Genomic DNA, 24806 nt, shown 5'->3' on the forward strand with positions numbered 1-24806 from the left:
GGTCCCGGGACCTTGGGAGGAAACTCCCTACCTTCAGGTTCTGGTTGGTCACTGGAACTTGGGTCTGACCATGGAGGAGGTAGTGTCTGTGACACAGGCAAGGCAAGGGTTGGTTCTCTCTGGGAGGGGCACTCCCCTTCCATTCCGCCGCGCCGGGCCTCTCACCCTTGTATTTAATTAAAGAAGCCCTTTTTAAAAAACCTGCCCTGGTGTCTGTCTGATTGGTTCCCGTGTCCCACCCCCATCAGTATGCCCTTCAAGGTTCTTAGTTACATCCTGGGGAAACTGAGGGAGCCTGCTGATGTATTCAGAAATGGCTTAGGACCCTCTGAGACCTTGGAAGGGGGCTGCCTGCACAGTCTGCACAACACAGTCACCCACGCCTGGTGCAGCTGCACACCCGTTACCCGGCAACCAGAGATCGGTGACAGGGCTCCTGGGGGCGTCGGCCACCGCCCCCTTCCGGAGCCAGTAGGAGGGGGGGGGTGGGGATAGACCCCTAGAGTGGAGTAACTGCTCAAGCTCAAAAGGTGTCTAGGGACCTCTCCCGCCACACCGGCCTTGCTATGTCATCCCATTGTGCACAAGTTGAATGCCCACTGCATGCCCTCTTGGTGCAGGAGGAGTGTGAGTGGGGATTCAAGAGGCTGGGAGCTTTCAGGAGCTGATGAGAGAGCTTAAATCCCTGTTTGAGAGAAGGACACCAGATCCCAAAGGTCTGCAGAGCTCTGGAGTTGGGGTGGGGTAGGGCGGGGCTGAGGTGCCCCTTTGCACCTGCTGTGCCAGGGGAGGCTTTGCACCCCACCTAGTGGCCAGAGCTAGTACTGTGGGTCGGAGTCTGCTGGGGAATTGCTCCTAGGGAATCCGCTTAACTGGCTCCTTGGAGAGCTTGGGCGGAGCACGCCCCCAGCTCCAGGCATTCATGAACACTTTGGCTTCTCCAGCTTCCTCATGGTTCTCTGATCCTCTCTAGTGTCCTCTATACTTTAGCAGTGCATGCTCCCAACGGTTTTAAGCTTCCTCATAGGACAAAAAGACACCATCCTTGTTTGACTCCTTGAATCTCCGCCTGCAACTCTTTAGATGCCTCCAACTGTTAACTTCATCGCCCCGCCCTTGTCCACGCTGGCCCCACGCCTGTCACAATGTTCACCCCATGGTCTTTGTAAACACTCCGCAGTTTCGTGCTGTGCAGTGAGTGAGGAGGAGCTTGAGTAGCGCTTTTGAGGCTCCACGAAATACCTATCCAGATTCTTCGCCTCTTTAAACTATTTTGACCGGGCGAGGATGGAATCCAGTCCCTTGCACATATACTAGATGGGGCTCTACCTCTTGGCCACGCCCCCAGCCCCTCACTGGGGATTCTAGGCGGGCTCCACCATGGACCACGCCCCAGCCCCTCATTGAGGGACTCTAGGCCAGCACAACCGCTGGCCCTAGACGCGTCTTCACATCTTCTGCTTTGACCCACGCACCAGTGCTATTACCATCACTAATTGTTTTTTGGGGTTTTGTTTTGTTTTGTTTTTGCAAGATAGGGTTCCTCTCTGCATAGCTTTGGCTGACCTGGAACTAACTGTAACCAGGCTGGAATGAACTCAAGAGAGATCCACCTACCTTTGTCTCTCGAGTGCTGGGAATAAGGTGTGTGTGCCACCAATTGCCTAGCCAACGAACATTCTTTATGCGAAAATCAGCCCTTGCCCCCACGAACTGCCATCGCCTCCCCCTCCCCAGCAGCATGAGTGCTCGTCTCCAGGTCTGCTCTCCTCCCAGCTCTGAACGTTCTCTGTGCGGTCCACACTATGCTTTGCTCTTCTGCGTGGTTCTCTCGCTGACAATCATGTTTTCCAGAGCCATATTTACATCATGTTTCCCAAGAGTAGCGAAATTAGCCAGACATGGTGGGCCATGCCTTTGATCCCAGCACTCGGGAGGCAGAGGCAGGGGGGAATCTCTGTGAGTTCGAGGCCAGCCTGGGCTACAGAGTGAGTTCCAAGACTGGTTCCAGAGCTACTAGGAAACCCTGTCTCAAAAACAACAAAACAAACAAAATGTTATACGTGATTGCACACAGGTCTGCCGTCCTCCTCAGGATGCCAGGCAGAATGGCTGTCAGTTCAAGGCCACATAAAAGGAGATATTGTCCTGTCCCTAGTGACAGCCACAGCAGATGTGGAAAGACTTTTGTAGTCGCTGGTTTCCCTGAACAGATGGACACAAGCCTTGAACGCTGGCTCGGTGGGCTTTGGAGAGGAGTAATGCACTACTGAGTTCACTATGCTCTCAGATGGCAAGATGTCTGGGAAGATCCCCAGGGGTACAAACTGTCAGCTGGGGAAGCACATGCTGAGGGCTTTACCTGACAGGGACATTCCAGGCTCTCCATCATCCTCCTGCCTTTGGCTGAGGTGCAGTCTCCCAGTATCCTACCTCGCCTTGCCTGAGGGACTTTGTGAGAAAAGCCTTTTCCTGGAACACCTCTCTTGCGGACCTCAGCACCCCATCGCCAACCTTAACTGTGGCTCTACACAGTGACCCTGCCATGGGGTCCACTACTGCTCCTGTCCCAGGGCACATGGCACACCGAGCCAGGCTTTGGTGTGGGGCCAACCCCGGGTTCTCTATGCCCCCTCATTGTTCTGCTCACCTATTTGTCTATAATTATTGCATAAAATACACTTTAACACTCCACAATGTCAGTTCCACACATAGCCTGGACCATGAAACCCATGCACAGGGCTGTGCGGTGGTCCCCACACTCCTACCCTCCCACACTGAGCTGTCCCCACCCCAGTCCACCACCCACCGGTGACACTACTCTCTGTCTTACCGGCTCCTGGGAGTGGAGCTCTGTAGTACATCTCTCTAAGTGTGCCTATGCCGTCTAAAAAAAAACAAATCTTTATTTTACTTTTCCTTTTTTTTTTTTTTCCGCTTTCTCGCTCCTCTTCCACTCCCACCCCAGATGAGGTTTCTCTGTAGCCCTGGGCTGTCTTGGAGCTTGCTCTCTATATCAGGCTTGGACTGGACCTCACAGAGATCTGCCTGCCCCCTGCCTCACAACTGCTGGGATTAAAAGTCATGCACCACACTGACCAGAAATTTATTTATTTTTAAATACCAGTTTCCAGGTAACCCAGGCTGGCCTTGAATTCTCTAGGTATCTGAGAATGATCTTAAATGAATCCTGTGGCCTCTTCCTCCATTCTAATTACAGGTATGCACCACAAGAATTTTCCTTTTTTTTTTTTTTTTTTTTTTGGGCTTTCCGAGACAGGGTTTTCTCTGTAGCTTTGGAGCCTGTCCTGGAACTAGCTCTGTAGACCAGGCTGGTCCTCGAACTCACAGAGATCTGTCTGCCTCTGCCTCCCGAGTGCTGGGATTAAAGGTGTGCGCCACCACCGCCCGGCAGAATTCCTTTTTAGGCTATGTAATATTCTGCCACGTGCATGGAACCATTCATGTGTATCTGTACTTATCTAGGTCACTTCTGTCTGGGAGGTGTTTTAAAGAATGGTGTGTGACATGAGTGCTGAAATAGCCTTTCAAAATTGCATGTGTTGGCTCATGTCTGTAATCTCCCGGGACCCTGGAAGCTAAAGATGGCCGTTGGATTTCATGGAATTTAAAATAAACCTGGAAGTCGGACAGTGGTGGCACCGTGGTGAAGAGCACTTGCTGCTTGCTGCTCTTGCAGAATGCTTGGATTCTATTCCAATACTCACATGGTCGTTCGCCAACCTCTGTAGCTTGCAATTCCAGGGGATTCGACTCCCTCTTCTGTCTTCTGCGAGCATCAGGTACAGTCATGTTTGCACATACATACGAACACAAAGTAAATCCTAAAAAAATAAGAGACTACAGAGAAACCCTTGTCTCGGAAAAAAAAAAGAGAGAGCGAGAGACTCGACCGCAACACTCTCCTCGTCCTCCAGGGGGCGCACGAAGTCATTATGTAGCGAAATGAAATAAGCATAGTCCGGGCCCAATAAATACAGCCGCGATCCGAGGAACATTTTCAGTCAGGCGCGCTCCGGACAGTCCAGGCTCCTCAGGGGCTTGAGGTTCAGATAACGAGGCTGTATTCGCGGAAGTCGGGTGCCGAAGGTTCTTAGAGACCAGGAACAGATAATTAAGCTGTTCTTTTAGAGCTTTGCTTGTCCTAGACCTGCGTCGGCCACTATTCCAAAGTAGCCGATATTGGAAGCAGGCGCACTTCGGGCAGCCTTTCCCGGCGTCCCTAGCGACAGCGTCCCGGGGGCCTCTGGGGCCTCGAGCAAGATGGCGGTGGCGGCGGGGTCCGAGAGGCGCGAGCTGCGGCCTCCGGAGCGAGTGTGAGGAGGGGGTCCCGGGTCCCGGGTAGCTCCGGGCCGGGGGCCCCGCTGAGGAACGGACCATGCTAACGTTCTACCGGCTTTCTTCCGCTCCATCGATTGCCCATACTGGGCGGGGAGCTCCCGGGGGGCCTTGCCGGCGGCCCTACTGCCACTCTCCGGCACCCTGCGGAGCTCGGGGCCCCGGCAGCGGAGGCGCGGCGTCTCCCGCAGCAGGTTAAAGCCCTCACGACTGCGTCGGTTCCGCAGCTTGGCCAGCGCGCCCGTGCTGCTGCATGTTCCCCTTGTGCACCCCTTCACAGTGCTGTCTATCCTCCCCTAGTCGCTGTCGCGATGCTGTGCAAGTGCCTAGGCCTCTCTGATCACTGAGTAAAACGTGAATCCCGACTCGGCAGAGGGAGAGAATGTGGGCGTCCGAACCTACATTGTCCGTTGGTGCAGTCGGTGCGATTCCCCCCGTCCTCATTGTTTGAAACGGGATGTCATTCCCCTCCTGTCACCCGAACACCCAACCCTATGCACTTGTGGTACTTCTTGTTTATGGTCGCGACACTTTCCTCGGGGCGTCTCCAGTAGTTGGAAACACAAGGCCCTAGGGCAATCTGCTGTTTGTCAAGCTGAAAACCCGCTTGGCTTGGCTTGTAGACTTTCAGTTTGTCAGGGAGCGTGTCCGCAATGATTGGTGTGATGGTGGTTTCTGAAGGCCTCGAGGATTAAGCAGTGTGGAGGAGGTACTGTATTAGAAGAAAACAGTGGGAGAAATTAGGATTTTGTTAATTAGTGTTTGTTTGTTTTTATTGCGGAGGCCTGACTAGTTTGGGACCCAGGATCCTCAATTCAATCTAGCAAGTTCTGGGATGATTCTAACCAAACGCAGAGAATTTCTGTTGCGCTAAGAAGACATTGTGGGACTGGAGAGATGGCTCGCATTTGCTGTTCTGACTGGGAGCGTGGATGGTGCACGTCTTTAGTCTCACGGCACTCGGGAGGCAGAGCCAGGTGGACCCTCTGACTTTGAGGCCAGCCTGGTCTACATGAGGATCTGTTTCAGAAAAAACCATAGATAGTAGGTCTGTGGCGTTGGGTAGGGGGAGCACACTTGCTACTATTGCAGAGACCGGGATGGGTTCCCAGCATCCATATAACTTCCAGTTCCAGTACCTGATGCAGTCTGGTTCTGCTCACCAGACAGTGTGGTGCAAAATTCACCATACAGACAAAAAACTCTTATGCACGAAATTAATAAAAAATGCAAAAAAACCCAGGCATCGTGACATGCACCTTTGATCCACAGCACCTGAGAGCACAGGCAGGTGAATTTCTTTGAGTTCAGGCTGGGCCTGAAGTTACATATGTGGCCTCTCTAAACAGAAAGACGACAGACATTAGGAGGAAAAGGCTGGAGGAAGGGCTTATTGAATAGAGTTCGTCTGTTTTAGACCCCTGGTGACCTCTGTCCCTTCAGAGGGGCCTCTCCTTTGTTTTATTTTATACATTTGAGGCAGGTCTCATGTAGTGTAGGCTGGCCTCAGAGTCTGTGAAGCCAAGGATGCCCCCTGCTGACATGACATGTGATCATCCCAGCTGCTTTGTTGCTGCATCCCTGGACAGGCGCACACTCACATGTGAGAGGCAAGCCTCAGCACTGGCTTCATCTGCAGTTCCCAGACTGATTTCAGATACCAGTCTGTCTCAGTCTGTTTTTCTTTAAGTAAATATTTATTTGAAAGTGTTTAAAGCCAGGCTGTGGTGGCGCACGGCCTTTAATCCCAGCACTGGTAGGCAGAGGCAGGGGGATCTCTGTGAGTTCGAGCTAGCCTGGGCTATACAAGAACTAGTTCCAGGACAGGATCCGAAGCTACAGAGAAACTCTGTCTTGAAAAAAACAAAACAAAAACAAAAACAAACAAAACAAAAAAAAATCAGTGAAAGTGTTGTAACACTCCCTCCCAAAAAAGGTCTGATGGTGGCGCACACCTTTAATCTCAGGAGGCAGAGGCAGGCGGATCTCTGAGTTTGAGGCCAGCCTGGTCTACAAGGTGATTTCCAGGACAGCCAGGCTTCACAGAGAAACCTTGTCTCTAGAAATCAAAACCAAAACAACAACAAAAGTGTTTTGCCTGTATGTATGTATATGTCCCAGGTGTGTGCAGTGTCCAAGAGTCAGAAGAGAGCATTGGCCTCCCGTGGCACTGGAGTTATGGTGTGGTGGTGAGCTGCTATGTGGTGGTTTTAGGAATTCAAGTTGGGTTCTCTGCAAGAGCAGTTGGTGTTCTCAGCAGTGAGCCATCTCTTTAAGCCCTGCTGGTGTGTTTCTTTGAGACAGGTTGACCTTGAAACTTGTGATCCTTCTGTCTCTGCCTCCTGAGCACTGGGATGCCAGGCATGAACTGCCAAATCTACCTGTTGTTTTTGAGTCCAGTTTTATGCATACACTGGCTTAAAGCACCTGCAGTGGTCTTTGTCTTTAGTGGTCAGGTTCTTCATCTGGCCCTTAGCTGGGGACTCCACCCCGGCACTGGGGAAGCTGCCATGGAGGAGCAAGGACACAGCTCTGCAGTTCTTAGCCAGGGGTTGACAGAGTGCCTGGCGTAGGTGGCTTTTCAGAGACTGCAGTGCCCGCTTAGGTGGCATGCAGTGTCTTTTGTTTGCTTTTTATATGTATGTATGTATGTATGCATGTTCCTGTTTGTCTCCATGTCTGTCACCTGGGTGGTGTCTGCAGAGGCCAGAGGGAGCATCAGATCCCCTAGAGCTGGAGTTCCAGGTGGTTGTCAGCCTCCAGACACGAGAGCCGGGAGTTCAGGCCCTCCAAAAGAGCAGCCAGCGCTCCTAACTCCAGCCACAGGCCTCACTGTGTAGACCCTGCTGTCCTGGAACTGGCTGTGTTGACCCAGGCTGGCCCGGATTGCTTCTGCCTCCCGAGTGGCCTGGGTAAAATGGGTGCAGGTTCTGGACCATTAAGGGCCATGTGTCGGCATGCAACACAGTCTAGGGATATCCTGACTTTTAAACGTTTACTTCCTTTTAGCTGTGTGAGGATGGAAGCAGAGCTTCCTGCATGGCCACTGTGTGCCGAGCTGGACCCAGTTAGCCCCATCTCTGAGCAGAGTGTGGGTCCTCGGCTTTCTCCTCCATGCAGCTCTTATGCTGTCTTGTGACACAAAGGGTCGTGTTTGAGGTCTTGGCGCTGTCCTACTGCACCCGACCGTCCCCTTTACAACCCTGCTCGTCTTTAGTGTTGAGGACAGGCATCTTCTACTGTCTCTAACCCAGACAGAGCCCAGCCCAGCCCTTCCTGCTCTGGGGACCTTTGTGACCTGCTGTCCTTTCCTTGGTGCAACCACAGCAGCCCTCTGAGGAGGCCTGGGCCTGGACTACTCTGGGCTAGGATACGGTTCCAAATGCCTCAACCCTTGGTGGCATCTTTGGGCTTGCTGGAGTAGCCCTCCATGGCCTTTGTGCCCACAGCAAAGCAAACCCACATGTGGCTGGCCTCCAGCGGCTTCAGAGACAACTGTCCCTGCAGCCCTGTTTGGGCTGGCCTTTTGCTCAGCTGGAGAGACATGGTTAGCCTTTTGAGGCATGGTGAGTGCTTTGCCGGGGAGACAGGCTTGAGGGACACCAGTGAGGCAGGTTAGAGCTGGGGAGGGCGCTGGCCTGTGGTCCGTTGAGTGACAGGGCCAGGCTCGGGTTTTTCTGGGGACTCATGATGGCTTGGGTTGTTTGGGCTGTTTGGGTCTGACTGGTATACATAGCGGGACTGGTACAGTGGCCCTCACAGAGCCCAATGGCCCCCAGCTGGCTCTACTTGTTGGAGGTGAGGACACTGGTCAAAGAATCCCAAGCTAACACCAAAGATTTTACTTAGATTTTCCTTATTATAATGGCAAACTCACAGAACAGGACCCAGAAGTCCAACCTCAGGTGTGTGATGCGGAGAGAGCAAGCACTGGGCAGTGACTGTGGTTTTTCTCTGGGTACCCAAAAAGTTCATGCTCTAACCTGGTCTAATCTCTTAAAGGTCACTGGCTGACAGAGGGTTTCCCCATCACCTCCCCCCTTTTTTCTAAATAAGAGAGTTCCAAGCTGGGTGTGTGTGGTGGTTGCACACCTTTAATATACCAGCACTCACTATGAGGCAGAACTCACTATGTGAGTTCAAGGCCAACCGGTCTACATTGCTAGTTCCAGGACTGGCTCCAAAGCAAACACAGAAGAAACCCTGCCTCAGAAAAACAAAACAGAAGAAACAGAGAGTTCCAAAACCCAATACAAAACTATATACACTAGGAACAGATATCAGTTATAAAATTAGGATTACAACCAGCATAAACAATATTAAGCAAGGAACGAATGCTAGATGTTTTAATAAACATTCTATCCTAAGGAGTCTAAGTCTTGTATTAGAAATTGCTTGGCTTGATCATGAGAGGAAGGTAACTACGACTATCTATCTTCAACCCCATCTAAGGCCTGAGAAGGGAGATAATATTACTTGAGTAGGCAGGAAGAGCAATCAAGCAGCTTCCAAAATGTGCAGTAGATGAGACAGCTGGCTGCCTGAGCAATCACCCAAAGTCTCATTTGCAATGTTGAAGCAACCAACTTTGGCTAAGGCCTAGAGTAACTGACAGACCGTTTTCAGAGGCAGGAACATTCGCAGAACCGTCTTACTCTGTCTTGCAAGGTTTGCCAGTCTTTCTTGTATCTTGTTTGCCCAGTCCTGACACCATTCACTTTGTCAGTGGTCAAGGCATGGGCATTCCTTGCCCAAGGCCAATTGGCCAAGAAGAAACAAACTCCAAGTAGAGTGTCTTTGGTGCTCAACATTCTCTCAAGAACAGATCGGTGCTGTCAGGAGCGATCGTGTCTCATGTCAACAGAACCCTAAGTTATTTAGATGCATGTTCTACAGCTACTGTCTGCTAAGGGCGGTAGGTGAGAGGAGCAGAAATGAGAAATCAGGGTGTCTGGGGCTAGAGAGTTACTCCCACCCCTGCTACCGCATGTCCTTCAGGGCAGCCTGGCCCTCCTTTAAGACTCCCCCAGCCGTGTGGTGTGGGTGGCAGCCAAGAATGAAGTACAGGGGTTCTACACACACACCTAGCAGGAATCATTCCCAGATTGGGTGCTGTGGACAGTTTGGGTGCCAAGGGACAAGTCCAGCCAATGGCTGTGGAGCTTTCTAGAAGGAGTAGGGTTTGGTTCAAGCAAGGAAAAGGAGGATTGTTCCTGGGAGGTGGTGGAGAGAGGGATAGGAAAGTGGCCGTGGCTATGGCCAAGTTCATTCTGATCCTTGAGGGCCTCTGTGGGCTCCTGGATCCCAGTCAAGTTCCCATAGTACATGCTTGAGCAGCGAGGGTCAGAGGGGTCAAGCTGCTGGCCTCTTCCCACTGACCTCGGCTACCCACACATGGGACCTGTGACTGCCTGTTGTCCTGGCAGACCAGCAAGGCTCACTGCTTGGGGAGCTTTCCTTGTCTGAGGAACCTGGGGCTGGAGGGACCTCTACCAGCCGCTGGCAGCCTACATTCCTGCCACTTGTGCTCCTTCCTAGGGAAAGATCCATTTCGCCAGGAAACACCAGCAGAGGGTGCCCCAGGCTCAACAGCATTCTAGCCAGCAGTGCCTCCCTAAGGTCCATTCAGGGATAGTTGGCACTGTGGATCTGTGGGTACACCTGTGCATTAGAAGGTGAGACGGCATTCCCCAGTTGTCTTCTGAAATACAGTAGAGCCATCCTACTGTGGTTGCACGGGTGACTGCTTTCCCGTCTGCCCTCTCCAGGCCCAGTCCTGCCCAGCCAGGGAGCATCAGGGCTGCCCTTCGTGGCCACCTGCTGGTGCTGGGCAGCTGGCTCTACTGGTCCAGCGTTGCAGGGAAGGGTGGCTTGGAGGGCGACCGCTATGCTGGTATAACCAGGACAGGATGCTCCTGCTGCTACTCAGCTGGCACATGTGCCCGGTGCTGTCTTGTTTTAAAGATTTTTGTATTTGTTATGTATACAATATTCTCCCTGCATGTGCGCCTGTATATCAGATGAGGGGGGCAGGACTCATTACAGATGGTTGAGAGCCACCATGTGGTTGCTGAAAATTGAACTCAGGACCTCTGGAAGAGCAGGCAATGCTCTTAACTGCTGAGCCATCTCTCCAGTCCTAACTGGTGCTGTCTTTAGAGTGCTTTTTGTGGGTGCCTGATGAGTGTAGAAGCCACCCATCCTGCATCTGTCCTACATCTGCCTCTGCCGTGGCTCCTCTCTGTTCATCATGACCATTCTGTTCTTTGCGAGTTCAGCTGGGCACTGCTGCTCTCTGAGGCTGTCGTTTAGCTGGCCCCTTTGACCTGGTTCTGTGGCCTGTCTGTCCCGGTGCCATTTACACAAGGGACTGCTAGCGAGTAGCACTAGTAGCAACTGACCATCCTCTCCTGAGGACACCCTCTCACAGAGGCAGGGGCATTGGATTGAGCCTGTCTGGAATTGGTAGGCCTGCAAGGCCTGCCAGAGGCCTGGAAGTATGGCCTCTGCAGGGACAACTTCTTCCATGCCAAGCCTTAAAAACAGGGCCTGTGGTATCAGGAGACCCATGGGACAAAGTTAGGGCACACTCCATCCCTTGAGGGTGACTTGTCCCTGGGACCTATAACGTGCCCAGTGTTTCTTTCTGGAAGCAGCCCCCCCAAGAATGGACTTCTGCCCCACAGCAGCCTGAGGTGTTCCCCAGCCCTGCTTCACTTTGCCAGAGACTCTGGGGTGGCAGTGGTCTGGGCACATGTGCCCCGAAGCTTTCTGAAGGTCTTTCTGGCTATTCTGGACTCAGTATATACCTATGGGACTCTAGGAAGAGGGGCAGGCAGGCCTGCATACTAGCTCTGTCTGCTTCTGGGAAAGAGTAGCTAAGAATCGAGAATTTTCTTCATTGGACTGGAAAGTACTTTACCACGGAAGAAAGGCCACCTCTATTTAACCTTGCCCAGGGTGATGTTAGCCTCCTTATCAGCTCCTCTGAGCTCTGGTGTGTGTGTGGGGGGGGGGGGGGGGGATGCCCATAGTGGCTCAGACCTGCCCCTGCCCCAGAGAGCCCAGCATCCTAGGAATTTAAGGCAGCTGTTTCCTTGTACCCCACTGAGTGACCACACCTGCCTGAAAGCCATCACCCTAAAGGACTGACCTTGTAGAGTCATGAGAAGGCTCTAGAGGGTGACCTGGAGGCACAGGGATCCTGGGCACATTCCTTAAAGGTGACCGCCAAGGATAAGACTTGTGCACCCATCTGAGGCTGAGGGGCACTCCTTAGGCCTGGTCTCACCCTCTTTGGCCAGACTCATACTTGTGTGCAGCTTCCCATAGCTTTTTTCTGGTGCAGTGTGTGTGGTCTCTGTGCGTGAGTCCAAGGTAGCCTTGGAGCTTGATCCTGCTTGAGTGACCTCATCCGTCCAGTGGTGTTGAGTGCAGGGGAATGTAGGTGGGAAGGCCCAGAAAGATGGCTCACAGTCCTCAGTGGGGGCCTTGGGCAGCTCACAGTCCTCACTGGGGGCCTTGGGCAGTGTGGCCATCTATTCTGAGGCTGCCATTCAGAACTGTGCCAGTCAGAATCCAAATCCATCTGAGACAGCCCAGAGTGGACTTAGCACCCAGCACTGGCCACACTGCCTCTCTCCCTCCCTCCCTAAGGTGTCTACGGACGCTCTTACCACCCCAAGGCTGGACTGGATGCTAAGCAGTCCCTTAGCCTTGAGTGGAGACCCCAGGTGCTGGCTGGGGGCTGACTTCCTGTTAGCAGGAAATGCGCCCAGTGAGACTCTGCTGCCTATGGTGTGGCCTGACAGGGTTCACCCTGGAGGATGCTGCTTGGCTCGGTACTCTCTGTGTCTCTCCTCCCACAGACAGTCTGAACTTGCTCCAGGCGTCCAGTTCCAGCCCTAGTTCCCTGACCAGCGGTCTGTCAGGTGGGGAGTGTAGGTGGTGTGTAAATCCTACCCCAGCCTAGGACTTCGAGACCCTCCCCTGCAGGTGGGCAATTTCCAAAAGCCCAGCCCACTCTCCAGAGATCACCATGTACACCCACATTTGCACAGAAGGCCCTCCTTTGTCACTGTAGATTTTGGAGACTCCGTCTCATTATAAAGCCCAGGGTGGTGTGATCCTCCTGCCTCAACTGGGATAGCAGGTGTGGTTACTCCTGGGATCAACATCTGTATTAGTGATGTGTGTGACAAAACACTTGACAACAGCAGCTTAGGAGGGGTTATTCTGGCTCACAGCTGGAGCTGCGGTCCGCCCTAGCAAGCAGGTACAGGGGTGGGCACGGGGGCAGGCAGCTGCTCACCGAGTCCACAGTCAGAAAGCAGAGGTGAATGCTGGTGCTCAGCTTTCTTTCTCTTCTCTTGTGTTTGGGGCCCCAACCCATGCTTGGGTGTCCCCAAGTGTAGGGTGGGTCTTCTCGCAGCCCATGTGATGAACATTGGATGTCTCAGCACTTGCCACTAAGCCAGTTGAAGCCCTGGAGCCCACTTGGTGGAGGGAGAGGATCGACTCAAGCTGTCCTCTGACCTCTACTTGCAAAATAAGAAGCCATTCTCCAAATAACAGAGCCAGGCAGAGTATCCCTCATCTGGGTGTCTTCCCTGCCCACGCTCACTGGGCTTAAGTGGGGCATTGCTTGCAGGAGGCCCTCGGCATAACATTCAGTTTAGCTCTGGCTGAATAGTTTAGTTTGTAGATTACCCACTCCTTTCCCCTCATCCCCACTTCCTCCCCTTTGCCCAGGGGCTCGGGGTGTGCTATGCAGGCTCTTTGCTACTGAACCCCCCACCCATTTTAACCTTTTTGATTTGAGATGGGGCCTTGCTGGTCTAAGCTGTCCTTGAACTTCTGATCCTCCTACCTCAGCCTCCTGCGTGGCTGGTCCACTACCTCTAATCATTGGAAATGTTACTTTCTAAGAAAGTAAGAAAGCCTGGCACCACTCCAGCACCCAGGAGGTGGAGGCAGGGGGACCAGAAGTTCAAGGTCATCCTCAGCTACATATTCAGGCCAGCTAGGGCTACACCACTGTGAGATCCCACCTCAGATAACTAAGGGACTAGTGAGAAGGCAGCTCACCTGTTTCCTGGTTTTCCCCAGTCCCTTCCAAGGCCAGTGGGCTCTGGCTGGGTCCCAGTGTGTGCTGGGTTCTTGTCCCAAGCCCTTGCTTTTCTAGGCAGCAGAACACCCCATCTTTTGTCCTTCAGGTTGCAGATGTGAAGTCCCCTGCTGTGTCCCCTCATTGTGCTGTGTTGCTCATGGAGACAGCTGGCCCTGGGCCTGGCCGGCACCTGGTCCTCCTGCCTGGTCCTGCTATGCATGGGGCCCCTTCCCATGATTTTCAGTCCCACTTCCCCCGAGACCACCTTGTGGGAGGCACGAGGCCCCTGCTGATGAGGATGGTTCCCAGTTCAGGGTCACCAGCCACAGGCTATGGGACAGAACAAGATGTCAGTTGGAGGCAGCCACAGGGAACTGCGCATGTCTGAATGTGTGACCGTACTGCAGGACTGTATGGGCTCTTGAGAAGACCAACTGGTTTGTAACAACCTACCCTCCCTGACCCTGCAGCTCAATTGGGTGCCCCCCAAGCTTCCGTTGGGGGCAGTGCTTGGAGAGGGGATATCAGTAAATGTATCGGGACCCCACCTCTTCCAGATATTCATAGTTGGGTTGTACAATTCTTGCTTTTACTGGTGGGACTACATAGTTACTTTATTAAGGCTTAAAAAAAGTTTTACTTTTCATAGTGAGTGGCAGGGGGCTGTGTGAGTCAGGCCCCCATGGAGGGCCAGAGGTGTCCTGCTCTAGCCGCCTGCTGTGGGGCTAGGGTGTCAACTGATCCATCTGGCAGTACGGTGGAGTCCTTACTCTGCCGTCTCCAGCCCTTCAGGTCCTCTGCGAAGGTGTGAAATGCATGAGGGGCTCAGTGAAGGTGGTCACTCCAGAAAAGCTGGTCGCAGCGGGGTACACTTGTGACCACAGCACTGGGGAGGTGGAGCCCCAGAGCTTGAGTTGGCTGTTTGAACCAAGTGAGACCTACTTGGCTGAGAGCAGGGCTGCAGGCCGGCCAGAGCCTTTAGCTGTGGGGTTAATTCTTGGTAGGCCCTGTGGGTAGCGTGTCACCTTGGTCTCTAGGCCATGCCAAGAGGTCCTTGGGAACCTTGCTTCTCTGCACCCCCTTTTGACATAGGATCTCATGCAGCCCAGGCTAGCTTTGAATTATGTAACCGAGGTTTACTTTTAACTCCTGACCCTCTTCCTGCCTGTACCTTCCTAGAGCTAGGTGATGGGTGTGAGCCACCATGACTGGTCTGTGTGGTGCTGGGGTGAAGCCTGTGCATCCCTGGCAGTGCTCTGCTCTCAAAGACCCAAACCCAGACCCACCCCACATGCACACGCACGTACAGCATACACGCACGCACACCGGCACCCTTCTGTCATCTTCTGCACAGGTTCTGCTATAGGGCAGGTGATTCCCAACACAGCAGCATCACGGTGTCATGGGAGGGATGTCCTGGTGGCCCAAGCCTGGTGTGCAGTAGGCTGTGGAAACTTGGTTCTCTTACCTTGCCCATTTCTGGCAGGCTGGCTCAGTGGTTATTCCATGTTCTCTTCCCTTCCAGGGCTTGGCTATGACCCGTACAACCCAGAGCTGCCTCAGCCTCCTGCACAGAGGGAGAATGGCACTCTGGGCCAAGGTGATGGCATGCTGGAGCTGGAGCTGGTCAACCAGGCCATTGAGGCTGTGCGTGGCGAGGTGGAACTGGAGCAAAGGCGCTACCAGGAGCTCCTGGAGACAGCACGGGGGCACGGCGCCGGGTCTTCAGCCCTGGTGCCCTGCAGCCCTGCCATGAGCCTAGATGACGATGACACCTTCTCTCTGGCCCTCACCTATACACCAGGTGCCCTGCTGAGCCCAGACTCGGGCCTATCAGCCCACCCCACTGGCCGCCCCTGCTGAGCCAGGTCACAAGTACTCACTGGCCCCTTCAGAGGGGGGTCAGAGCAGAGCTGGGGGGGGCGTCAGTGCCCTGGAGTATGTCCCCAAGGCTGTGAGCCAGCCGCGCCGCTGTGGCCGACCCGTGTCTGGTGGCAAGTACGTAGTGGACAGCTCAAAGCCATCAACAGATCTGGAGTACGACCCACTGTCCAACTACTCAGCTCGGCACCCTTGGCAGGGTCGTGCCAGGGATGAGAGAGCTACCAAGCGACCACGAGGCTCCCAGGGTGCTGAGCCCTACACACCTGCCATCAAGAAGCTCTGTGACCCCTTTGGTGGCTGTGAGGCCAGGTTCTCAGACTCAGAAGACGATGTGGCCAGCCCACCGAAGGCTGATACAGGCAGCCCCAAGGCTGAAGCTGACCATGAAAGCAAGGCACCTGGGAAACGTGCCTTCGAGGAGGGCAGTCTGCGGGCACCAAGGAGATGGCTGTGCAGTATGACGTAGAAGACCTTGGGCAGCCTCCCAAAGCAGCAGACACAGTGGCCTTGGCCAAGCTTGGCTCCCCCAGCCAGGGCATCTCAAGATGCTGGGGTCCCCAAGGATAGCAAAGCCAAGAAGAAGAAAAGTGGGACACTGGCCAGCCTCAGCCACAAGGACAAGGCCCGCAAAAAAGACAAGAAAAAAGACAAGGAACCAAGACGGCCCCGGGAGAAGGAGAAGCTATGTGCAGACAAGAAGAAAGCCACAGACTGGCAGCCCTCGGGGCAAGACCCAGGGCTCTGAAGGGACCAAGAAAAAGCCATCCAACATGACCACAGTAGCCAGCTCAGGAAAGGGGGGACTAGGTCGCCCCTCCAGTGGAGTGCTGCAGCCTCACCCGCCACTGGCCTGGTCCTCACCCGCCACTGGCCTGTAAAGGTGGCAGCGCTAGGAAGTCATCATCGGGGAAGTTAGTGGAACGCAAGACCCGCTCCCTGGATGAGGGTGCCTCCCAGAGCACCCCTAAGCTCAAGAAACGGGCTCTGAGCCACGCTGAATTGTTTGGGGATGAGAGCGAGGAGGAGGACTTGGGCGTGGGGGCCGGGGCACTCCGGGTCTGGCCCCCCACCCTGCCCAACCTCAGCTCAGACTCAGATTCAGACTCTGACTCCAGCCTGGGCCTGGGGGAGACGCAGGTGCCCAAGCGTCTCAAGGCCGTGCCACCCACATCCCCCGCACCTCCCTCCCCATTGTCCTCCTCCTCCTCGGGCGCCAGCCAGTGTGCAGAGGAGGATGTGGACTACTCAGCCCTGGAGAAGGAGGTGGACTTCGATGCGGACCCCATGGAGGAGTGCCTGCGGATCTTCAATGAGTCCACCAGTGTGAAGGCAGAGGACAAGGGCCGGCTGGCCCGGCAGGTGAGGGCGCTGGCCCGGCAGGTGAGGGCGCTGGCCCTGCAGGCGAGGGCCCTGCGAGGGGACACTCCATCCCGCAGCCAGCTCCAGCCTCTGCAACCCAGGCGGAAGCCATTCCTTCAGCACCGGCCTCTTAACTCCATCCAAATTCAGGAACCCTCGGTGGCCGCCTGCTGCCCCCCTGCACCCTGCCCAGAACGAGGATGCTGGCTTTCTACCCACCCAGCCGGCTTCCCATGCAGCGTCCGACTGACCGTTCAGGACTGACCGGCAAAGGGGTACCGGGCCCTCCCGCCCCAAGCCTGCCTCACACTTCCTGTCCCCAGCTCCTTGGCTTCCCCCACCCCTCCCCCCAACTCTTGCTCCTTTTCTGGCCTCTGTCCCACTTCTCTCCCCTTCTTCTTGGCTTGCCTGCTCAGGCCAACCTTGATCCATCTGGGTGTCCTTCTTCCTCTGTCCCCATGTTGGCCGCCAGGGGGCGCTCACCCTGAACAGACAAAGATGGACTTGGTCAGTACCCTCCAGCACCAGGCCTATGGGATGCCCTTGACTGGCACTCCATATCTGAGCCATCATCCTGGGCTGGGTGTGGGGGCAGCAGCAGGGGCCATGCCCACTTGTCGTCCTGTTCACAGAATTGCTGTCCCAGCCTGTGAGACAGGTGCTGGGGTGGGCCTTAGGCCTGAGATCTTGTGGTGACGTGAGGCCGGGTGGAAAGGAAGTAGTGTGACCCATGGAGGCACCCAGAGTGAGGAGTGCATGTGTGTTTTCAGACCCCCAAAGAGGCAGCCTCGGAGAAGGAACATGCAGGCCTGACCACTTTGTTCCCAGGGCAGAAGAGGAGGGTCTCACATCTCAGCAAGCAAGGCAAGGAGGTAAGACCCAGATTTGGGATGAGGGCAGGCAGCTGGAGGGAGAAGTTCTGCCACCCCATTCTAGATCGCAGGCCCCCTGCTGCTGGCCTTTGTAAGTCCTGACCACTGTCTGTCCCGTTTTCCCTCACTTGGTCATGGGGATGGTGTAGGGAGGTGTGGGGGCGAGGCCAGGCTGCCTCAGCTGTGGCCTGAAGGCAGCGAGGACCCAGGAGAGAGAAGCCTGCTCAGGGCTGTGGTGTCAAGCTTAGGGAACACGACCGACCCCTCTGGACTCGTCCTTAGAGCCTCTCTAGGAGGTGGGGCAGGGTCCCAGATGCAAACAAGGAAGGGTTCGTCTGAGAAGATGGCACCAACAGCTCATAGACCCCACCGCTGCCCTGCATTGCTGGGCAGAAGCCAAGGGAGGCTGGGGTGGGGGAGTCCTCCCCACCCTGGGACTTGCTTCTCTTCCAGCCCGCCTTGAGTGCTCTGGACTCAGAGCTGGGCTCCAGGACATGTGTTCTTTCAGACAGAGGCCCCAAGGAGGGTTCCTGTGGCTCCCCAGCACGGCCCCCCCACTGCTCAGGAGGTGTGGCTACAGGCGAGCACAGCAGGCACAGAGGGACTCCGCTAGCTTGGCTACAGGGTGCCCCGAAACCGACAGACAGGCCCTCCTCTGTGCATATCTCGGCCCCTGGGGAGAAGAGGAGGATCGCTCACGTACCCAACCCCCGCCTAGCCACCGGTAAGTCCTGGCCCACCCTCTTGTATCCCCAACCCCAGCATCTGAGGTACAAGAGGCAGCACCCTGAGAACTCTCCTGATACACTGGCGCACTGCCCTCCTGGGACCCTCGTGACTTACTGTGGAGTAGGGACAGAATGGCAGCCTCCTTGCTTCCTCCCAGACTCAGTCCCCTGGGACACTGGAGCCGGTGGTTGGTGGGACTTGCCTGGGCCTACATGTAGTGGGCAGCAGCTCTGAAGGTCAGGTGTGGGGTAGTCCTGTCTATGCCAAGTGGTGGTCCCAATCCGGGAGGGACAGTGAGGTGTCACCATGTATAGCGGTCAAGGCCACATCTTTGGCTCCCAGGGCGGGTCTTGCCATCAGGACAGACCAGGTCTCACCAGTCACTAGTGCACCTGCGAGCAGTCAGGGAGAGCTGCCTGGCCTGGGCCTCCCCTTCCTTCCCCAGGGCCACAGCACCTGGAATTCTCTGTTCTTGTTCATGTCCTGCCCAGCCACAGCATGGCATGTTAGGGCTGCTCTGGTTCTGCGATTCCCTGCCCCCAGATGTGCACCTTGATCTGCTTCAGTGCTCCTGCTATAGCTTGTGCACAGGGCTGGGCATCTCCCTGTAGGTGCACCCTCCTCCCCGTGCGACCCCTCCTTCCTTGGGGGCCCCTTCTTGGTTGGCAAGTACAACCTTGGGTTGGTTCCAGAAAGGATAGCAGAGGCAGCCTGGTCTTGCCCCCGAGCCCTATCCAGAGACGATCCCGACTAGGGACAGATGTCCCTAGTGTCTCCTCCCCTTCTTGCAGGGACTCTGATGGCCAGGCACCCTACGCCCCTTGCATGGACAATTAGGGGGCATCCCTGACCACCCTGGGCCAGGGCGGAGACTGTGTATGGTTTGTGACCTCATTACAGGAACAGGCAGGTAGCCTGTCACAATGAACAGGTCAGGGCATCCCAGGCCCTCTGGTCCTGTGCCTAGGAGCCAGGGTTACCCCTCAGACGTCAATGCCTCAGAGTTGGGGACTGGAACATGCGGCAGAGGCCCCAGCCACGCCACACCATTCGCCAGACTGTCCCGACCTTGGCATTGCCTGAGCCGGCCTCCACAGCCGTGTTGCCCTTCCCTACCTCCATGGACTTGCTCCAGAGCAGCTAGAGTCCCATGTCCTTCCGCACCCCAAGCCCGGTGCCCCCGGCCCCCGCTGCGCTGCGAGATGCGCATCCTGCTCACACTCAATGACCGCAGCTTCCTGGTGCTCCGTAGCTCCGTCATGGGCCTGCTGTCCTCCTGTACTCATGTCCCCTGTCCCCCACCAGCCCCCACAGGTGCCAAGAGGGCGCTACCTACCAGCAGCAGCCAGGCATCCCACGGTCCTGAGCCTGGCAGCCAGCCGCTGAAGACACGCACGTTGTCAGGGATGGCATCCAAGACCACCACCACCGTCACCCCTAAGCGCATCGCCCACAGCCCGTCACTCCAGGTACCGTGCACCCACCTGGTGCCTCCCAACCTCATCGCCGGACTCTGAGGAGCCAAGGGCTATCCTTGGCTCATACTGTCCCCAGCAGGGTTCTGTGTTGGCCTTTCAGTGTGTTGTTTCCTAGTAGTGAGGGCGAACCAGAGTTCATGCACACTGCAGGTGCTAATGCCCAAGCAGTTCCCCAACCTTGTCCTCTAGAGTTCATGCTGGCCTCGTGCTGTGGACAACCCTTTCCTATGTAGAAGCTCCGTGTCCTAACCCCACTCCCGCCCCATCCCCCTCCCCTGGGTCTCTTTCCTCCAGAGTCTAAAGAAGCCCATTATCCCAAAAGAATTTGGCGGCAAGGTCCCCACTGTGGTCCGCCAGCGCTATCTCAACCTGTTCATCGAGGAGTGCCTCAAGTTCTGCTCGTCCAACCAGGAGGCCATTGAGAAGGTGGGCCTCGGAGTGCATGTCCCTTAGCAGGCGGAATGGGGCCCTGGGCACTGTGGCCTTGAGCTGGAGCCAGGAAGGGCCTGCTTGTCTCCCTGGCTCTCATCCAGGCATCTCGGTCCAAACTGACTGCCTGTACTACTTCCTCGTGGGTGGCAGGCTCTTCCTAGCCAGTGTGCCCTGAGTCCACGGGCAGAGACCTGTGTGGGGCTCACCCTGGCCCTGAGCCCCTGCTGTCACCCCAGTTTAGCTGACCTTCTGCTCATGCTCCTGGTGCCACTGTGTCCTGCGCAGGCACTGAACGAGGAAAAGGTGGCATAACGAGCGCAGTCCCAGCAAGAACATATACCTGAATGTGGCCGTGAACACCCTCAAGAAGCTGAGGGGCTTGGTCCCCAACACCGTGCCCAGCCTCAGCAGTGAGTGCCAGCTCTGCAGGGAGGGACTGTCTCCAGTACCCCACATGGAGGCTGCCCGCCTGAGGTTCCCTCTGCCCCTCCCTCTTTCTCTCTCCCTCCCTCCCTCCCTTTCTCTCTCCCACGGAGGGCTTCCACTAATGGTGCTCGGCCTCTTCACAGGGCGTGCTTGAGCACTGCCTTTGCTTGGAGACAGGGTTAAGATGTTTTATTCCGTCCCTTGAGAGGCCACGTAAGGCAGTCACCACAGTGATCTCGCTTGCCTGTACAGCCGCTAGCCTCCGCTAGCTTCTTCCCCACCCACTGGAAGGGTCTGGGTGGCCTTTGAAGGCAGTGACAGCTCAAAGCTGATTCATTAGTTATCTTCCTGGGTAACTGCAGCATGCCCCTGCCTCACGGAACAGTGGGCCTGTCCTGTCCACCCGGAGCATGGATTGGGGGAACTGTTCAGTCCTGGGGTGACTTGTCCTGCCTTCCCTTCCCAGTGGGGACTCTGTAGGCAGGAGAAGGTAGTGTACATGTGATGGGGTGCTGGCTAGGAGACAGCAGTGAGGTGACTGAGGGCTGAGTGCAGCTGGCTTACCCACCTCCACCCCTGCCTTCTTTGCACTTCCTTCTAGAAGCCAGTGGCCGCAGGGTTGTGTCCCATGAGGTGGTGCTGGGGGGCAAATTGGCAGCCAAGACCAGCTTCTCACTAAGCCGCCCCAGCAGCCCCCCGGGTGGAGGATCTGAAAGGGTGAGTTGGCACCTCTGCATGACCCACACTTCCCTCCGTGTGTCCTGACTGCCCTGTTCCATATCTTGTCCCTCCTCTGCAGTAGTGACAGCCAGTGCACCTATAGGGACGGCCCAGTACAGCAGTGTGTATGCATGTGCGTGTGCGCATGTCCCCTTATCCCCTGCAGGCACCCACACCCAGTGGTCCCCACAGGGAGTACCCTGTACAGCTGTGTGAAATGCATCTGTGGTCCTGCAGCACTGACAACCAGTGTCCCCATAGGGAGTGCCCTGTACAGCTGATGCATGCATCTGTGTCCCGCAGCACTGACAACCTAGTGTCCCCACAGGAGTGCCCTCTATAGCCTTCTCAGGGGACTACCTGCTCACCCAGGGAGCAGCTCAAGGAGAATGGCTATCCTTTCCCTCACCCAGAGCGCCCAGGGGGGCGCCGTCATCTTCACAGCTGAGGAGAAGAAGCCCAAAGACCGTGAGTCTCCTCCTGTTGGGCCCTCAGCCGGAACACTGAGTGGGGAGCTGAGTTGGGGCATCAGGGGTGCTGGTGCCAGCCTCTACGCCCACATGCTCTCTGTCCATCTGTCATCACCCACCCACCTCCTGCCAGAATCTGCTGTCGCTGTTGGCAACGAGTACCTTGTGGTCCTCCTCGGCCGCTGTGTGCGCAGTGAGGAGTGTCCTACACACTGGGGGCGACTGCGGCGGAACCGAGGTGAGGCTGGGGCCCTGGGCTCAGACAAGCCCTGCCTACACCCTCCTTGCCACCCCACCCCACTTCCATGGGGAAGGGCCCTGGCCTTCTGTGATCTAGATTTTCCTCCAGAGCAGCTCTGCTTGGCTTCCAAGGGGGACCTTAACCTGGGCCTGCATCAACTTGAGATACTGTTGGCCAGATGCCTTCCCTGAATCCTGCTCCCCTGACTGGGTGGGCAAGGTTTCCCTGCCCAGTGCCCAGAACACCATTGCTTTCTCTCCCCAGTGGCTGGGGGTTGGGAGACCCAGTATATGTGTTTGCTGCTCCGCTGCGGTCGGCTCTCTGGGCTGTCAGGAGGGTCGCCAAGGTAAGACCTGCTGTCGCCACGCCCTGCTCTTAGCTTCTGCATACTGGGGTTGAGGGGAACGCAGCTGAGCGCTATGTTCAGGCTTCTTATGGTGGCCCCACTCAGCCCTTCCTGGTGAGGAGCACACTGGGTCTCCACAGGGCACCTGGTCCCAGGCCTAGCCAGGGCAGGGAAGTCCCCAAGTGTCGTGTGTGGCCTGTGCCGCCCTGCTGCTCACTCCCCTGGTTTCCCCAGCAACACGTGCAGGACGGCCGGAAGGGAGAACCTGGAAGGCTTTGTGCGCACACTTCCAGAAGGATCTAACCAGAGATTTCCCACGCAGGGGTCCTTCGCCCTCGACTGTGAGATGGTGAGTTTGGGGGTCTCAGACCTGGGTGCTGTGTGGCTGGGTCCACTCTGGGAAGTGAGGAAGGGAAGCCACCGAGAGCTGTCACTGATGCTCTGTCTCAATGGCTGTCTTGCACTATCAGGCTAGTGGCCTGGGGGGCGGGCAGTCTTCTCAGCCCACTTGAGAAGGCTTCTCTGAGTTTCCAGCCCACGCCTCTCGCTTGCTGCGTTGCCCTCCTGGTGTCGTCACGGGGTCTGAGCAGCCGCCATGGCTAGCCACAGCGGGGAGAGGTGAGCCGGGCAGCTACCTGCATCTGGTGCCCCTCTCATGCCCCGCAGTCCTACACTACATATGGCCTGGAGCTGACCCGCGTTACAGTCGTGGACACAGACATGCGGTCGTGTACGACACCTTTGTCAAGCCTGACAATGAAGTTGTCGACTACAACACCAGGTGTGCCCCAGCCTACCGCGGGGACCTCAGCCTCGCTTCTGTCCTGCCCGGCCCGACGCCCCTCTCACATCCGGCCCTCTGCAGGTTCTCCGGGGTGACAGAGGCCTACCTTGTAGACACAAGTATCAGACTTGCGGGATGTGCAGGCCGTCCTGCTGATGCATGTTTCAGGCGCTGACACCATCCTCATCGGACACAGCCTGGAGAGTGACCTGCTGGCCCTCAAGGTATCTGTGCCTTCTGTGGCTAAGGATGGGAGGCCCTGCCTACCATGTCCTGTCCATTATCCACCCTCCTCCCTGTAGGTGATCCATGGCACGGTGGTGGACAACGTCGGTGCTGTTCCCAACCGCCGGGGCCTGCCCTACAAGCGCTCCCTGCGGAACTCATGGCCGACTACCTCATCAGAACAGAGTCATCCAGACAATGGTGCGAGCCCTGGTCCAGGGTGGGGGCTGGGGAACATACAGAAAGTCAGGACTGTGCTTGCTCTGTCTGCCCTGCAGTGGATGGGCACAGCTCCAGTGATGATGCCACGCCTGCATGCACCTTGTCTCTGGAAGATCCGAGAAGACGCCAAGACCAAGCGATGACTCCCCACCCACCGCCACCACTAACCGTGCCCTCCCTTCCTACGACCCTGGCTGCCCTTAGCCCCCTATGCCCCGTGGCCTCTTTTCAACTGTGTAATAAAACATGACAGCTGACCATGTGCTTCCCGAGCTCAGGCTCCAGGTCTGCAGTGGCCCTGAGCTGGACTGAGACCGAGCGTGCCCTGAGCCCTACCAGTCCCACAATCACCCCCCTCCTGTCCCTGAGCCTGCAGCTGCCCAGGATAGAGCTGGCCTGGCCCCTGTGCCCAGTCAGCCCCCACCCCTCCTGCTGCTCAAGGCAATGGTCCTTCCTTCCTCCCTCCCTCCCTCCTTTGTATATAACACAGGCTACAGGACACCCCTCGTGGTTTGAGACAGGGGTTGTCCTTTTTTACTTTATACTGTTATTTTTATTAATTTTTAATTTAAAACCTGCTGACCTGCACAACCTCCTCAGCAGAGGAGTTCAGCAGCCCTGGTGCCACTGGGATCCAGGGGCTGACCCCACAGTCAGTCCCATGGCCTGGATGTTCTGCCCTGCCTTGTGGGGTGGCTTCCAGAACTCACCCCAACCCACCAGAACTCTCCAGCCTCAGAGCCAAGCCAGCCTCAAGGCCGCTTCCTGGGGGCTGCTGCTCTCTCCAGTGGTATGAAACAGAATAAATGTTTGTATGAAGTTTAGATTTCATATGTGTGGTGCTTTGGCCAGGCGGGGACACCTGTGGCCTCTGTCCTATTGGCCAGGGTTGACAAAAACAATTTATTCCCTTGCCCAAGAGGGCCCTTGCCATCCTGCTCTGGGGACCTTTGAGACAGCCCTCTCCTGAGTGTCCCTTGTGCAGGCTGGTGGTGTGTGGTCCATGCCTCTTTGCTTGGTATAAGCCCAGCTACTCAAACGATGTCCAGGGAGGAGACCAGGGACTCCGGCCACCTGAGAAGGGACCTATAGCCATCAAGGCCAACTCTGTTCTAAGACCAGAAAACAAATTTTCCACATGACCTCAGCT

General features: G+C 56.0%; 1 protein-coding gene across 1 annotated transcript; it reads left to right on the top strand.

Moving 5' to 3' along the window:
- The first annotated feature begins 249 nt into the window (after window positions 1–249).
- On the top strand, window positions 250–24480 carry Rexo1 (RNA exonuclease 1 homolog). Its single transcript, XM_042055436.1, is given in 37 exon segments — window positions 250–471; window positions 3701–3803; window positions 4391–4452; window positions 4454–4553; window positions 14994–15295; window positions 15297–15783; window positions 15786–15877; window positions 15879–16061; window positions 16063–16188; window positions 16190–16711; window positions 17482–17583; window positions 18092–18157; window positions 18159–18197; window positions 18199–18307; window positions 19618–19781; window positions 20085–20216; window positions 20508–20531; window positions 20533–20632; window positions 21250–21341; window positions 21343–21365; window positions 21697–21739; window positions 21742–21789; window positions 21791–21835; window positions 21961–21987; window positions 21989–22076; window positions 22344–22372; window positions 22374–22413; window positions 22652–22683; window positions 22685–22774; window positions 23092–23146; window positions 23149–23206; window positions 23291–23333; window positions 23335–23433; window positions 23512–23635; window positions 23713–23739; window positions 23742–23759; window positions 23762–24480. Coding segments are annotated over 37 exon segments (3954 nt in total). The 3' UTR covers window positions 23800–24480.
- The last annotated feature ends 326 nt before the right edge of the window (window positions 24481–24806 follow it).

Source organism: Arvicola amphibius, chromosome 1 (genome assembly GCF_903992535.2).
Source record: "Arvicola amphibius chromosome 1, mArvAmp1.2, whole genome shotgun sequence".
In the NCBI taxonomy this organism is placed as follows: Eukaryota; Metazoa; Chordata; class Mammalia; order Rodentia; family Cricetidae; genus Arvicola; species Arvicola amphibius.